Source organism: Acipenser ruthenus, chromosome 15 (assembly GCF_902713425.1).
Source record: "Acipenser ruthenus chromosome 15, fAciRut3.2 maternal haplotype, whole genome shotgun sequence".
NCBI lineage: Eukaryota > Metazoa > Chordata > Actinopteri > Acipenseriformes > Acipenseridae > Acipenser > Acipenser ruthenus.
The window spans coordinates 8,900,496-8,917,876 of record NC_081203.1 but is presented as its reverse complement, the minus strand read 5'-3'; the positions used below and the strand labels follow the sequence as shown (position 1 = coordinate 8,917,876).

The 17,381-nt window shown below is 42.2% G+C and overlaps 1 protein-coding gene across 11 annotated transcripts in view; it reads right to left on the bottom strand.

The window, feature by feature from the left end:
• The window catches only part of LOC117422010 (dynamin-1), a 116,043-nt gene that overhangs the window by 75,058 nt on the left and 23,604 nt on the right, over positions 1-17,381 (bottom strand). For 7 of the 11 annotated variants that reach the window (XM_058987128.1, XM_058987129.1, XM_058987119.1 and 4 more), the window contains exons 4-11: positions 16,521-16,724; positions 15,701-15,799; positions 14,867-15,027; positions 14,356-14,498; positions 13,867-14,002; positions 12,040-12,107; positions 6,885-7,023; positions 258-344 (exon numbers count right to left, since the gene is read on the bottom strand). In XM_058987128.1, coding sequence (XP_058843111.1) covers positions 258-344; positions 6,885-7,023; positions 12,040-12,107; positions 13,867-14,002; positions 14,356-14,498; positions 14,867-15,027; positions 15,701-15,799; positions 16,521-16,724 — 1,037 coding nt within the window. Of the gene's footprint in view, positions 1-257; positions 345-6,033; positions 6,173-6,884; positions 7,024-12,039; positions 12,108-13,866; positions 14,003-14,355; positions 14,499-14,866; positions 15,028-15,700; positions 15,800-16,520; positions 16,725-17,381 lie in introns of all 11 variants that reach the window. The other 4 variants (XM_058987120.1, XM_058987123.1, XM_058987124.1 and 1 more) reach the window with 1 other exon arrangement.

Sequence of the window (17,381 nt, the reverse complement as noted above, 5' to 3'; positions counted from 1 at the left end):
GCTCTAACCACTAGCCCACACTGCCTCCCTCCCAGTCTCTCAGCTCTAACTACTAGACTACACTGCCTCCCTTCCTGTCCCTCAGTTCTAACCACTAGTCCACACTGCCTCCCTCCCAGTCTCTCAGCTCTAACTACTAGACCACACTGCCTCCCTCCCAGTCCCTCAGCTCTAACCACTAGATCACACTGCCTCCTCCCTCTCAGTCCCTCAGCCACACAGTTATCCAGACCTCCTGGTGGGGCTGGGTGACTCACCTGGTTTTTGGTTCTGCTCTCGCGGTCTCGGATGTGCGTGGTGACAATGCGCTCCATCTCTTCTCGAAGGTGGGGGTACTGCCCCAGCTGAAAGAAAGAGAAGGACAGACCCGTGGAAAACCAGGAGAGCCAGGAGCACAATCACTGGCTGACTACTGGTGCTCAAAGCAAGACAGAACACTGGCTGACTACTGGTGCTCAAAGCCAGACAGAACACTGGCCCCTGTCACCATTGTTCTGTATTGCTTGAGCTCTGCTCAGCAGGGATAATTACCATCACATTGTGGCACTTGAGACAAACTCACTTACACAGTAACTGATCTCATGCAGTGCTATCCCAAATAATATATTTTTACCACTTGTGCGAACCAATGGGTGAGACATTTGTTCTTAATTTGACCAAAAACAGGGGTAAGATTTTGCTCATTCAAATGTTTTGCAAATATCTGATGGTTATCTATCCAGAGGCACCAAGATATGTATTAAGGGTTCTGATTAGTGGGGTTAACATGTTAATGCCGAAGGTATGCCTAACACGTTCAGCAATCTAAATACATGTAGTATATTAGTGGAACATTTAGACAGAGATAGTAAACCCAGATTGGCAAACACAGCATCAAATTGTTATAGCATGCGAAATGCTGAAAGCTGCAATGCCTCCACTGACCAGTATGAACTCATGGAAGTGCTTTTAATTGTGCTTTAACTCCTAAGGATCTATGAAAAGTACGTCTAAAAACACATTGTGTTGCATGTACACTTTACCCTTTTAGCATAGTAAAGACACATGAGCAATCACAATGACATCTCATAAACCCTTTCTGAAATCTCACTCTTGAATTGTGTGCTCTAACATTTCTGACCTGGATTGTACTCTGCTAAAGCATGCAATTTAACCACACTTTGAGGTTTACTGCAGCATTTTCATAGAAGAAATACAACAACCAATTTCTAATTCAATTATCTTTAGATGGGAAATTATGTTTTGGGGAAATCCGACAGCATTTGTACATTTTCTACACTTGCTCTCTCTCTTTCCCAAAAACATTTTCTTCCACGTCAAAGGTAATAAATTGGGCCCTTCGTCCAGCAGCCACTATATATGCAGCACTTTTATAATGCTTTTAAACAACACCTCTCTCTCATCAATAACATGCATTGTGGGGTCTTACAGCTATTATATAAATAACACCTCTCTCTCATCAATAACATGCATTGTGGGGTCTTACAGCTATTATATAAATAACACCTCTCTCATATCAATAACATGCATTGTGGGGTCTTACAGATATTATATAAATAACACCTCTCTCTCATCAATAACATGCATTGTGGGGTCTTACAGCTATTATATAAATAACACTGCTCTCATATCAATAACATGCATTGTGGGGTCTTACAGCTATTATATAAATAACACCGCTCTCTCATCAATAACATGCATTGTGGGGTCTTACAGCTATTATATAAATAACACCTCTCTCTCATCAATAACATGCATTGTGGGGTCTTACAGCTATTATATAAATAACACCTCTCTCTCATCAATAACATGCATTGTGGGGTCTTACAGCTATTATATAAATAACACCTCTCTCTCATCAATAACATGTATTGTGGGGTCTTACAGCTATTATATAAATAACACCTCTCTCTCATCAATAACATGCATTGTGGGGTCTTACAGCTATTATATAAATAACACCTCTCTCTCATCAATAACATGCATTGTGGGGTCTTACAGCTATTATATAAATACACCTCTCTCTCATCAATAACATGCATTGTGGGGTCTTACAGCTATTATATAAATAACACCTCTCTCTCATCAATAACATACATTGTGGGGTCTTACAGCTATTATATAAACAACACCTCTCACTCATCAATAACATGCATTGTGGGGTCTTACAGCTATTATATACATAACACCTCTCTCTCATCAATAACATGTATTGTGGGGTCTTACAGCTATTATATAAATAACACCTCTCTCATATCAATAACATGCATTGTGGGGTCTTACAGCTATTGTAACACTCCTGCAGTCATGATACCTGCAAAGTGACACTTCCATAATATCTTGATTCTCATAAGCATTAGCAATTATCACTATTACCCTGATTTCTGTGTTAAATATTTTTTGTTCTTTGTTTATTGCTGTTATACTAATAACGAATTACCAAACTACAGCTTCCTGATACCGAATCACTTCCTGTGTCAGCTTCACTCCCACGGCTACAAGAGTGTGGCCAGACCATGGAGTTGACCTTTAGCACAGGAAGTGATATATCAAAAAGCAGTGGTTTAAACTACACCTATTGTACTGTGCTTAACAAATCTGTGATAGGACCAATGATAATGTTGCCAATAGTAAAACAAATACAGTTTTAGTTCTCTCTCCTTCAGTCTAATCAAAGCCAAACCAAAGCTAAAGTGCTGAACGAAGGCATTGCAGCTTCAGTGCAGATCATTCATTAAACATCCAGCAGCCAGTGTAATGTAGCCACAGCCTTGCACACCAATGCTTTTCATGCACAAATCAAAAAGGTACCAGGTTATTAGGTTAAAATCTGAATAAATCGTATAGACAGAAAGGCAGGCAGGCAGGCAGGCAGGCACAGGAGAGGAGAGACCAACATGGAGACAGGAGACAGGATGGGACGGGACAGAACTTCTGGACATGTGATCTCCTGTGGATTTCAGATTCATAATAAATAAATAAATAGGTGCCCACACCCAAACTCCAGCCACCCAAGGAGTCAGGATCTTTTCTACTTCTTCTGGGAAGAGTTAGGGGGCTGGAGTAGCTACTGTAAGTATCTAAACAGCAATGAGATATACATGGATAAGATACTGTAATACTGCAATTAACACTAAAACAGCTTTCCAGCACTGTCACTTTGCACTTTAAAAATAAGTACTAACTACTCCATCCCCCGCTCCCCAGCACTGCAACTTAAAATGAGCGCTAGTCTAAACACTCCATTCTCAGCTCCCCAGCGCTGTCATTACCCTGCACCTTAATAATGAGCACAAGTCTAAACACTCCATTCTCAGCTCTCCAGCACTGTCATTACCCTGCACCTTAATAATGAGCACAAGTCTAAATACTCCATTCTCAGCTCTCCAGCACTGTCACACTGCACCTTAAAGGAGTGCTAACCAAGGTTTTAAGTAGATGAGGTTGTCACAAGAAGTAAAAGTGTACCAGGAAGAGTCTACATGTCCTTAATTAAGGTAAGCAACTAGTCTAAAGACTCCCTTCTCTTGTGCTGTCACCTTGTACCTAAATAATGAGCAGTAGCCAAATGCCGTACTCAGTACTAATCTCATCAAAATCCACAGGATATCACATGACCCCTTTTACCCAGTGAAGAAGCAATAGTGTATAAAATGCCTCTGTTAGTCGTGAGATAAACTAATCCCCCCTCCCAGAACGTTACTAAATAGATATGGACATAAATGGGTAAAAAAAAAAAAGAACAAAAAAATGTTTAGCAAAAGAAAACTGCATGTTTAGTAACTGCAAAATAAAATGCTTAAGGGTTTGAGTATATTTGTTGGTTTTAAAAGAAACAGTAAAGTAAAATGACAAGTAAAGATAAGTTTGTGGTAGGGATAGACCAATAGCAGCTGTGTTTGAACTGTAATCCCCTGGGCTTGCTTCTCAGTTGGGGTCTGAGCTACAGAACATGAAATCATCATCACTGCGCTGTAGCTTAGGAATATGGGAACCTGCACCCTCTCCATGCAACAGTGGCACTCGATTTGTATCCTATGTTGTAAATCAAGTCATTCATAATTTGGTGAATTCACTATTAGACAGTAAGTTGTACAAGTCCTGTATGTTCCAGTATAAGGGCCCTTCACCAAATCACTGTTTTCTGTATTTCATGATTCTTTAATGTGAGATTGCCAAGTAAATGCACCATCTTCAGAAGGGCAGTATATACTGTACCAACATGGGTAGATGCTTTCTGAGCTTCACACTGGCCGAGATGACTAAACCACAAGTGAATTCTCCTCATATGAAGACCCATTTTAACTGCTGGTGTCACAGAATTCATATTTATTAGGTCGTCCTAAATAAATGCCAATCAGCATCCGTTAAAGCTAAACCAGTTTCAGGTATTTTAAGGGAAAATTGTGGTATAATTGTTCATCTTTTTTATCTATGGAGAGCAAAGTTTTAAAGGTTTAAAAAAGGCTGCCATGTTTATTTCAACAGCACATTGAAGGATCCTTCCAAACATCAACAGCTGACCCATTCAAAACTGTGGACTCGTCTGCCACTACCGACTCCACTGTGAAGGGTCACCTTCAGGGTCACTGGTGCTAGGCTGTGAGGACCCCTTGCATCAAGCACCTATAGCTGTCTACAGTCATGCCCGGACTATTTTGTTCCATTAGGGGTTAATGTGCACCACAACAATGGGTGGTTGGCTCAAGAAAGTAAAGTTAGCATAATTCACAATTCTAAGTTCTGGCTTTTGCTTTGGTGATGTAGATGAGAAGCAATGTGTAAAAGGACATCGTTTCATTGCTGAAAACTGTGAATCCTGCCCTCGTCACTCATGATTGGCTCAAAATATTACTAATCAGAAAGACTGGGCTAGATTCTCAAAGCTGGTAATTCCCAATTGCCATTAGCACAACAAATAACTAACAAGAAACAACCTACTTACAAGCCCCTGAATTAGGGTGGCGTGGGGATGGTATGGGTTCCTTGTCCTGTTGTTGATTCAATTTGACAACATTTTGAGATCAATCAGCCGCTAGGAACTGGACGAGCCAAATGATTAGCCAAATGATGACCTCAAGTTCATACATTTTCTTAATTTAAGTGTCTTAGTTGTTTTTTCTAGTTTGTTAACATTACTGGGAGTATTTTTCCTGAAAAATGTGGCTATGACATATTGAAATAAATAGCTTTGAGAATGTAGCCCATTACCAGTAATAATCAGGTGTGTTATTGGTGTGTCTTAGCAGGAAGAAAACAAATGAAATAATTTCATGCAATATGTCTCTCATCTGACAAATAAGTATTGAATAGACCACTGATAACGCAACAGATGAAGGGAGATAGAAATGGTAAAAGACTAGAGTTAGACAGACAGATACGAGGATAGATAGATAGACAGACAGACAGACGGACGACAGATCAATAGATAGATCTAAAGACAGACACATTAAGAATATACTTATTATTATGATTTTGTTGTAAATGTATTTTACTTGCTTAGATACTAAACATTGCTTATAAGTTTTTTTTATAAAGGCAATACATAAAAAATGTAAAATTAAGAGCCAATCACAAGAGCAAGGCAGCTACTATTAAACAGTTACAAAGTGGTAATCCAAGCATATTTATAACGGATGTTAAACTGGTACTTTTATGCTAATCCCTAGCTGTGATGTGTGGGACCCCTTATAAAAGTTTACAATGGTAATGTTGTAGTTTCCAATGCTTTTTCTCTGGTTATACTATGCACTGAGCATAGCTTACCCTGGTTTGCCATGTTTTTTAATATCTTTACCATACCTCTCTGTACCATACCTCTCTCTCTGTGCTTTACAGTGCTTACCTATGCTTTCGCTATCCTATACCACACTATTCTTTTCCTATGGGAAACTTTTAAAGGGACATCCTGGCTGCAGGTCTGTTGTCTGTGTCTCTGGGGTGGGGGTAATGAGTGCCCCCTCTCTGAATGCCCTGCAATTGGTCTATCCCTACCCTAAGAGGGACGCACAGGGCTCCCATCCTTGTCGTTACCTTTTCACTACACTTTCGGATGGTAGATGTGAGCTCGCTCACTACCATATCTATACACTTCAAGCTGGGTTCCTTCAGCTTTTGGATCTGCTTTTTCACTATGGCTTCAAAGGCCAAGTCTGGGGTAAAGAGTCCCGTCCTGCAGGGGGAGTCAGGCAGAAAGATAGAGCGGCACAGAAGAGAGAGAGAGAGAGGAAAGGGGGAAGCACAGTGTCAATAGAGGGAGGAAAGATAGAAAGAGAGAGGGGAAGAGACGGAGAGGGAAAGACAGCACAAAGAAAAAAAGGCAAGTGAGACATTGGTTTCTCCAAAAGCCATTCAATGGGAGGCACAGGTTACCCCTTCTTTAAATCGTGACCCTGTGCTCCCCCTATTTTGGATGTCAACAGCAGGGAGCCCAGAGATATGTGCTGTACACTCAAAAACAAAGAAAGCCAATGGGCTATTGATCCTGTTTGTAACACAGACCGGTTCTAGCCCACTGGGCTGCCCGTTGGGGGTGCAGCAGTGGTCCTTCCTGGAGATGGAGACTGGACAGTGGCTGGTAATGTGGCTGCCTTCCTCTTCAATTTGGAGTTGACCTACACCTCCCTTCTACACTAGTAGCAGGGGTAACACTAAAAGCTCAGTGAGGAATATCTTTTCATGTGTTTGGCTTTAAAAACCACAGAACACACACACTGCATCTTTGAACAACTGCTTATTTTATAGTCCACATCAGTGCAGTGTCCAGTCCCCGTCTCTTAAGGTGAAGCAATGAGTTTTCACATGGTCCCTGTGGCAGCACACACAGGCCATGCCGCTCTCCCATGCACTCCAGATGGAGACAGGGTGTGTACGCGGGGGGTTACCTTCTTGGTACACTGCCTAACGGTATCGACTAGCTCAGAAATGACCATGTCCACACATTTCTGGCAAGGCTCTTTTATCTTCTTAATCTGTTTTTTCACAATGGTCTCAAAGGCCATGTCTGGAGTGAAGAGGCCGGTTCTAGGATCGCCAGGAGGGAGGGCCGGGGAAAAGAAAGATGTTACTTCAAAACATGAAAACAGAAAAACAACACAAAACAGTGGAAGTCAATGTGTAAATGGCAGCACTTTGCAATGCATTGTAATTGCACTCACCAAGGACAAGGATATCAAGAGGAAATCTTTATACTTTAAATCATATTTAAATAGTCTTCCGCTACTCTTCACTTTATTAGGCTACTGAAATATCCAAGGGCTGGTTAGTAGTCATTTAAATTATAATCTGGCATTGTCTTCAACGTCACAAAAACTAGTCTTCCACGGTAGGGGTACATTTCCTCAAGAATTCTGGGAATTTAGATAATTATACAAAGACTTAAATATAGAGTTTAATAAAAAAGTAATTGTTATGTCTTGACAATGGTATAGTATCTCCATGGTAGTGCAAAGTGAGGATTGTATTTGTATGAAATCATGGAGTTTCAATCAAAAACAAAATATTCATGTAGAATCCCTGCTGCCATCAAAGAGAACATTTTACTGGGTTTTTGGTTATAAAAATCCCCTATTCACTCCATTATAATGCTAAACAAAAAACGAGGGACATTCCCACCCTATTTTAAAGAATTCTAGCTGATGAGGAACGTTTGGCACCTATGGACTTACCTGATGTAAGAATAATGGCCATCATAATTGTATTAAATAAAGAAACAAAAAAACTGTAATCAGAATGGAGGAATTTTGATTTGGAGGCTATGAGGGCTATCTGCATGATTGTGCCGTGCTGTGTTATGGTAATGTGTTACCTGTTTTACTTTGGCAAATGTTTAACATTTTAAAGTAACGTTGACCAAGACTTCTTGTAGACGATTACAGTTAATTTTTACAGTTCAATTTCTTAAACTTTGAAGGTTCTGTCTGAATTAATCTTCTGTGCGTTCATTAGAAACTAGATCTGTGTAGTGTGCTTATGTTATCTATAAGTAGTTTCAGCTGTAGGCAACAGTATAAGTTATTTTGAAGCCCTTTGCCATGCTGTCACTCTGTGAAGTAAACAGGCATGTTCCTGCAGCAGCTGGAGGTTATTAACGTCATTCACTGGTTCTGTTGTAACTTGGGGGGGTATTTAAACTTATATTAAAAAGCTGATATCCAAGAAAGACTTTCCTTAGATCAATCTCTTAGATCAAATGTTTAAGGAAACATATACAGCTTTTAACACTAGCCTAAAAGGTTAAAACATTGAAGAACACGCTACAGATTGCATTCTGGCTGTGTGAAGTCACCAGTCTTCACTGGGGATTCTACAGGGAATGTCGCATTGGCTCTGAGAGGCAAAATCAGCAGGGACTGTTTCTCCTCATCACGCTTCACGTACCCTCAAGTGCTACAGAAGATAAACTCCTAACTCCCTGTTACTGCTCTATTCCTATAATCGAAATTACAATGATATTTTTATATGGGTCATTAATTCATTGTTTTTTTTTAAAGTAATAACATGTAAGTCTTTCATCTTTGGACGATGATTTATGTTAGGTAAAGGTACAGCTAGAATACTAACATATACCACACTGACTCAAACCAATTCTCCAATTGATTTTAAAATTGTACTACGTACTGTCTTGTATGCAGAGTCATAGCTTAATAAATACTAAAATGGCATTTATATAGTATACTTTTAAAGTAGAACCACTTATTTCTCATTTCTTAACTTTGTATTGCATTTTAATATCATTTTATAGCATTGACGAAAGAGGGTGAGGTAGGGGGATTTAGGTGTAAAACAAAGTCACCCACAAGGGGGAGCACTGGGGCCTAAGACCCAACACAGATGAAACCTCTGCAGAGGTTTAAAGACTTGCTGCATCTTCTACTGCTGTACCATAATGTGTATCCATGTTAGAGGCACTGCGTACCTTTATAAAGGGACATGCAGTGATGACCATGAATATCACTTTATTGGCAAATTGCATCACCAGAAACAAGCCCAGCTCTCTTGCACAGTGATGAAGACGCTCTCTTCTCTTGCGCAGTGATGAAGACGCTCTCTTCTCTTGCACAGTGGTGAAGACGCTCTCTTGCACAGTGGTGAAGACGTTCTCTTGCACAGTGGTGAAGATGCTCTCTTGCACAGTGATGAAGACGTTCTCTTCTCTTGCACAGTGGTGAAGATGCTCTCTTGCACAGTGATGAAGACGTTCTCTTCTCCTGCACAGTGGTGAAGACGTTCTCTTCTCTTGCACAGTGGTGAAGATGCTCTCTTGCACAGTGATGAAGACGTTCTCTTCTCTTGCACAGTGGTGAAGACGTTCTCTTCTCTTGCACAGTGGTGAAGATGCTCTCTTGCACAGTGGTGAAGACGTTCTTTTCTCTTGCACAGTGGTGAAGATGCTCTCTTGCACAGTGATGAAGACGTTCTCTTCTCTTGCACAGTGGTGAAGACGTTCTCTTGCACAGTGGTGAATATGCTCTCTTGCACAGTGATGAAGACGTTCTCTTCTCTTGCACAGTGGTGAAGACGTTCTCTTGCACAGTGGTGAAGATGCTCTCTTGCACAGTGGTGAAGACGTTCTCTTGCACAGTGATGAAGACATTCTCTTCTCTTGCACAGTGGTGAAGACGTTGTCTTGCACAGTGGTGAAGATGCTCTCTTGCACAGTGGTGAAGACGTTCTCTTGCACAGTGGTGAAGATGCTCTTGCACAGTGATGAAGACGTTCTCTTCTCTTGCACAGTGGTGAAGACGTTCTCTTGCACAGTGGTGAAGATGCTCTCTTGCACAGTGGTGAAGACGTTCTCTTGCACAGTGGTGAAGATGTTCTCTTGCACAGTGGTGAAGACGTTCTCTTCTCTTGCACAGTGGTGAAGACGTTCTCTTGCACAGTGGTGAAGACGTTCTCTTGCACAGTGGTGAAGATGCTCTCTTGCATAGTGGTGAAAACGCTCTCTTGCACAGAGGTGAAGATGCTCTCTTGGAGTGATGAGGTTAAAAGTTCTATAACTCTCATTTGTGGTGTGTGAGGTCTCTGGTTCTTGCCCAGCCTCTGCCCTGTTCCATTTGCATTTAAACACATTGTATTCTAGGTCAACTGGCTGGTAAAAGCAGGTGAAGAACCATAATGACATGGTTTACTGTAGTTGTATACACAGTGTTTCAAAGTGGAGGTTTATAGAGGGCTGTCTGATAATCTGTGTCTATTCCACCACCCCACAATTGCCAGAAATGTTTCAATAGTCATGGCATTATTCCATGCGAATGGCTGAACTGTTACAGAGATAGTTGGTAATTAGAGACTTGGGTATGGCATTATGTACTATCCAAGAACATAATGTCATAAGCCAAGAAATAATAAATCACTTAATTAGAATATCAAATCAGTTATAAACTTGAAAATTCATATTATTGTAGGGGCCACCAAAAAAAATAAACACAATAAAAAAGCTACTCATTGAAAAAGTAATCTGTAATTTTCTTTTTTTAAATTGAACACATTTCAAGGCAAATGCATTGTACTGTACTGGGCTTGCAGAGCGAAAAAAAGCGGACGGCTGCCGGCACTCGTTTCAGAAGACGCGAGTGCTCGTCTTCGTCTCTCCCGAGTTAGTTCAGCGATTGCAGCGGTGAGCCAGGTTGAATAATAATTGGACATTCCAAATTGGGAGAAAATTGCAATATTAATTGCAATATTTAATATTCATGGCCAACAAAGACACAAACACCTAGCTGTAAATGGAGCCAGAGAAACAAGCAATTGTAGTAATACTAAAAGAAAACTGAATTCAATGACAAACGTCACTAGAAGACTTTTTCAAAGTTTATTTTGAAGACACTAAAAAATACTTCTAGTCAAAACATGTATCATTGAATTTCAGGTTCTTAGGGCTTTTGTATTCAGCACTATAGAGTGTTTAATAGTTACTGTGCTGATCCCTGTCACTAATCCCTAGGACCGGGCCTGACTGTCAGTGATGTCACTATGACTCTCTGGAATTGAGCTCTGTAGGGCTAGAGGAGCCCCGCTAATCTCAGAGACGGCCCTGAGACAGGAGGGACACCACGCTGATCCACCACCAGCATGTCACAGTATTAAGGAAAGACTTTACAATAGGGTTTTATAATAAGTATTAGAATCAATTGAATATAAGAATATTTCATATTTAATTGGAATAATATAATCACCAATTCATGATAACCCCATTTTTATTCAACATGGTAGCCTTTATTTTTATAAAGTTTAAAGTGTGTATTTCTGCTTGATAACTGACTAAAGGCAAGGTCAATTTTCCAATGAATGGAAATATTTGAATACGTAAATTTGTATATTTATTATTGTATATTACTTTGTACAGTAAAACCTGTCCAAGCTTTCCCCTGGTTTTACCAAAAAATAAAATAACTGTTTGGTCGTTTATGAGATCTTTGAAACCTTTTGCTTTTTCAATATTCACCGAAAATAGATGCAAGCCATATACTGTGATACAATTATTATTGTTGCTGTTGTTGTTGTTGTTGTTGTTGTTGTTGTTGTTGTTGTTATTCCTGCTTGGAGACGGACTTCCGGATGAACGTCTGAATATGGAGCGTCCTGTCTGTCTATCTTGCATTTGTATACATATCTAGAGGAGTGCTCATTTAATTGTACAGAAGCTTGGTTTGGACATTGTTTAGCATAGTGAGTATCAGAGTCTGGGGTTATATAGAGAGGCATTACAAACGTACATGCGCATGAAGGGCATGGTCATCTACTTTTTTAAATATTTTAATCATAAGGTTAAAAATAACAAATAAACATGCAGGGTTAGGGAATAGAGGGTGCCCCCTACTGAGCTATAAACATCACTACACCTGGTGTTCCTTAGAGGCATCCCATACAAGTACTGACCAGGCACAACAATGCTCAGAAGGAGGCTGGAGGCCAGCTTGTATTAGTTTTATCTACGTGGCCCTCTAGTTGGTGACAAAGCCTTGGGAACTGTTTCACAGCCTGACAGAAAGACAAGGAGGGGCAGGGAGAGACCAAGAAGCCTGGGGTACGTGCCTGATACCGTGGATGTTCTTAATGGCGTAGCTGATCTCCCTGCGCAGCTCCTTCTCATTAAACTCCATCTGAAACAAAAGAGAAACACAAGCTATCAGGGAAATCCACTGCCCTGCACCCACGTCTCAGATCTGATACCAAACTGATCCAGAGCAGCAATCTGATCCACCGTGCCCACAGCCAGTACTGTGTCCACAGCCAGCACCGTGCCCACACTCAGCACCGTGCCCACAGTCAGCACCGTGCCCACAGCCAGTACTGTGTCCACAGCCAGCACCGTGCCCACACTCAGCACCGTGCCCACAGTCAGCACCGTGCCCACAGTCAGCACCGTGCCCACAGCCAGCACCGTGCCCACACTCAGCATCGTGCCCACAGCCAGCACCGTGCCCACACTCAGCACCGTGCCCACACTCAGCACCGTGCCCACAGCCAGCACCGTGCCCACAGCCAGCACCGTGTCCACACTCAGCACCGTGCCCACAGTCAGCACCGTGCCCACAGTCAGCACCTTGCCCACACTCAGCACCGTGCCCACACTCAGCACCATGGCAACAGCCAGCACCATGCCCACACAGCACCGTGCCCACACTCAGCACCGTGCCCACACTCAGCACCGTGCCCACAGTCAGCACCGTGCCCACAGTCAGCACCGTGCCCACAGCCAGCACCGTGCCCACAGTCAGCACCGTGCCCACAGCCAGCACCGTGCCCACAGCCAGCACCGTGCCCACACTCAGCACCGTGCCCACAGTCAGAGATCTGAACTGGCAAGCAGGTAAGCAGCCTTAACCCTTTTCCAACAAGCTTAAAGATCACCACTTTAAAAACACAATTATAAGATGTTCAATAAAACTAAGAATTAGACCATTGTTTCAATGAGGAGTTTTTGATAATGTATTTCAATTAGAGCACATCCTAGAAATTTGGGAGCTTTAATTATCAATCTCAATGGACAGCTTTGATTCAAAGGCAGTTAAAAAGCTTGCTACATTTCCATCGCCATGCATCTCTATGCTTGCGTTGAGCTGCGTGTAAAGGTTTTCACTTGCAGCGAGGCACCAATCTGTACTTACAGATCTGAAATGAATTAAAAATCAGTTTGAACTATAACATAAGATCATTCAAACCTGCAATACAAATATGAAATTGCAAACTCTGTACATAAAACAAAGGATCATTTATAAATCAATTTTCGGAAACCCATGCTTAAAATGAGAAAACATGTGTGACTAATATCTTTGACTACCAGCCCCAAAAAAGGCATGTCGTATGCAGACAGGCTAAAATAATTGAATCTATTCAGTCTTGAACAAAGAAGACTACGCGGTGATCTGATTCAAGCATTCAAAATCCTAAAAGGTATAGACAATGTCGACCCAGGGGACTTTTTTGACCTGAAAAAAGAAACAAGGACCAGGGGTCACAAATGAAGATTAGATAAAGGGGCATTCAGAACAGTAAATAGGAGGCACTTTTTACACAGAGAATTGTGAGGGTCTGGAACCAACTCCCCAGTAATGTTGTTGAAGCTGACACCCTGGGATCCTTCAAGAAGCTGCTTGATGAGATTCTGGGATCAATGAGCTACTAACAACCAAACAAGCAAGATGTGCTGAATGGCCTCCTCTCGTTTGTAAACTTTCTTATGTTCTTTCTTATGTTCTAACTAAGAGTCTTTCTGCTCAATGCTGGCCATTCTTGTTTCTGAGATCTGAGTAAATCTGCTTCTTCTACAGGCAACAGAAGAAATCCTTGGAGTGTGTCCATTGAGAAGGGTTTCCAGCTCGGGTTTGGGATGTGGAAACTCAGTATATGATGTCATACCTTGACCAGCTCAAAGGGGAATCGCTCATGGAAGATGCGGTTGATCCGGGCTCCCCCTGAAAGCTCATAGGTGTCGATCTGATCTCCTGATCCCTCGATTCTCTTCTCAAAATCCACCGCAAACTGCTGCACCATCCTGGGATACAGAGAGAAACACAAGCAGCAATAACATACAGGGCATACTCCAGTTAACAAACCCTTTATCCTATTTACTGACTTCTGAATGACCCCTCATGACTTAGAAAAGAAGTTTCTCTATTTGGCTAAAACATCAGCCCCACACCAAAGAAAATGTTGTTGTACATCCATGATAGCCTACAGGGTTATAAATGATTCATTTAAGCTCTGTTATTAAGCAAAAAAAATTTTCATGATGTAAAACATTTTGAAAACTCATATAGCTACACCTCTGAAACCAGATTGAAAGCTCATTGTTTTGAAGGGTGTTTTGAGTGAATGAAGCAGCCCCAGAGAGCAGTGTGGACTCACTGCAGCAGTGCCTTGGTCTTGCGCGAGGGGTCATCTGGGAGGAAGTTCTTGTACTCCTCCACTTCCTTCTCGATGGACAGCAGCTGGCTCTGCAGCTTGTTGCGCAGTCCGGGCAGCGTGTCCCGAATATGATTGGTCAGTTGCTGTGGGGGGGAGGAGCACAGAACCCTTATTACAGACTCCCTTAATTGAAATGACTCAGTCTGCTTCTATACTATACTATACCATGAAACAGGTGCAGTCAACGGAGTTGAAAGGTCACATTATCACATGGTTTCTCAAGATCAGAAAGTGAAAAATGCAGCAAAACAATGCAGATCTGCAAGCAAAATGGCAGCCAGTTTGAGCAAAAGGGATAATTTTTTTAAATGTCCCTCACACTCGATATGGTGCCAACCCCTGCTTATAAAGTATACAACTGGGAGATAATGTCATGACTGCATTAGTACAATGAAGCAATACTACAGCAAAACTGCAGGACTGAATTGATATTGCTGTTCAGTCATTTTACCTGGTTGAGCACTTTCTGAAGATAAGGGGTGCCCATGCGATCGGCCATGTGTCGGTAACTTGGGTGGGACAGGAAGAACTTCCTCTCCGCTGACAGTGCCGCCTGGATATCCTTTCTCCCATCAATGTCCTTCTGACTGCGGTTCACCACGCCAATGTACCCTGACAGGAGACAGCACAGTCAGGCTCACCCAGCCCTTGAGTACCACAGTAATCCAGGGACCTCCATTCATCAGAGCTTTACTGACTGCCACCATTCCACACTCTTCCACTGAGAAAAAGGAACCCAAATGTGGGGATATCGTATGGATCGAAATGCAAAATGTGTGTGTGTGGGGGGGTAGTTTCTGGTGCAAAATCAACGACATTTTAATGAACAATCCACTGCAATGGAGTTTAGTCTTGAAGGCAGCTGAATACTGTACACTGAATATTACTGGTTGCGAGTTGGTGAACAACAAAAATTGGGAACTGGAACACATTTACTGCGTCTGTTCATCCTTGGAGAATGTCAACATGGTGCATACTAAACCATGCTGTAATAGGTGACACCTGCGAATCTGTTCATCCTTGGAGAATGTCAACATGGTGCACACTAAACCATGCTGTAATAGGTGACACCTGAGAAGGTCCTCTATAACAGTATGTGTCTGGAGACTGACTTCACAACATTTTGTTTCGCTGTTGAGCTTCTTGTTTTCCAAACTTTATGATAGTAGTCGAGTTACTTTCAGGTTTTTAATAACAAAACCCCTGTTTGAAGAGGGTTAATTGTCTGGTAAACTGCAATCCCGCCGATCAGGGGAGACGTGGGGACTGGGAGTCCCGGACCTACCTCTTCGCAGTGGGAGCAGCTTGTTCTCCAGGATGTCTCGAGCATCTGTGCCCTCGTCCATCAGATCCAGTTTGGTGATGACACCAATGGTGCGCTGACCTGTAATCGACACACACACACACGCACGTACGCACGCACACGCACACACGCACACACGCACACACACACACACACGCACACACGACACACAGCTCCAGTTAGACACCTTCACCTATTGCACCAGTGCCATTGATATTGCATCACCTCCCATTTTCTAGTAGTACCTCATGAATTGTTCCAAATTATATTTATATATATTGTAAATTGTATTGCAATTAACAGTTCCATTATTTGGTATTCAACACATTATACAATTTCAAGTAACCGTTAAAAACATTTTTATTAAAATATTCTCCCACATCCTCTCTCCCTTCTCTAATTTTCTCACCGTCTCACTCCTCTGTGTATTACTTTTCCCTTCTTTAGCACTCTCCCTCTGTTTTTCTGTCATTGTCACCTATCCCAATGCCTCTTCCCCCCTCCTCTCCCCCTCTCCCAATGCCTCTTCCCCCCTCCTCTCCCCCTCTCCCAATGCCTCTTCCTCCCTCCTCTCCCTCTCCCAATGCCTCTTCCCCCTCCTCTCCCCCTCTCCCAATGCCTTCCCCTTTCCTCTACCCCTCTCCCAATGCCTCTTCCCCCTCCTCTCCCCCTCTCCCAATGCCTCTTCCCCCTCTCCCCTCTCCCAATGCCTCTTCCCTCCCCCTCCTCCTCTCCCACTCTCCTAATGAATTCTTCTCCCCATACACACACCCCATCTGTCCCAGCTCCTCTCCCCTCATACCTTGTGGGTCAACTTCTTTGGCAATCTTGAGAGCATCCGAGTTGGCAAGATCCGAGTTGGCGGGAGACACAGCGAGGCAGAGGCAGTTTTCCTTGGTGACGAACTGCATGATCATATCCCTGATCTGGTGCTCAATGTCGGCCGGCTGGTCGCCCACCGGCACCTTTGTCATCCCAGGGAGATCCACTAGGGTCAGGTTCAGGACTAGGGGAGAGAGGACAACAGACAGACACGTGAAATCCACACACTGAATACATGAGGATTCTGAGAGTCAGGGGCTGGTTGTATAAAACACATTAATTATAAAGTTTAAGTATAACACTTAATGACACATTTTCCCTTAACTTGGGTATAGACTTAGGGTTAAGCTGCATTTCTGCAACATCCTTAAATTTTACATACTAAAGCAGAAAACTAAGGGGAAAGGTAACTTAAGGTGTTTAATGCTACTGGCCACTGGCACGCACTATGGCTTCCTGACAAAGTGCTTGTTTTTGTGTTATCCTAGAGATCCAGAACCACGTGGTACACCTTACTCCAAAGTTCTCTATCACAGTGTTGGGGAAGGTACTTTCAAAAAGGAATCTGTTACAGTTACAAGTTAATTGTAACTAGTTGCAGAAAAAAAAGTTAACTAGTTAGAGTTGAAATAAAAAAAATATTCTCAGGCAGAGTTTATATTTTAGAAAGTATTTTTTTCAGTTTGGTCAGGCTGCAGCTGGAAATGTTTTGATCAAATCCACTCGTCCTCTCAGTGGCCTTTTAAATCTTTAAGAAATCAGTTTGAAAAATTGTTTACCCTTCAAAGAGTAAATGTAGAAGTTAATTCCATTCCACACAGACCTCAATGTAATAAGGATT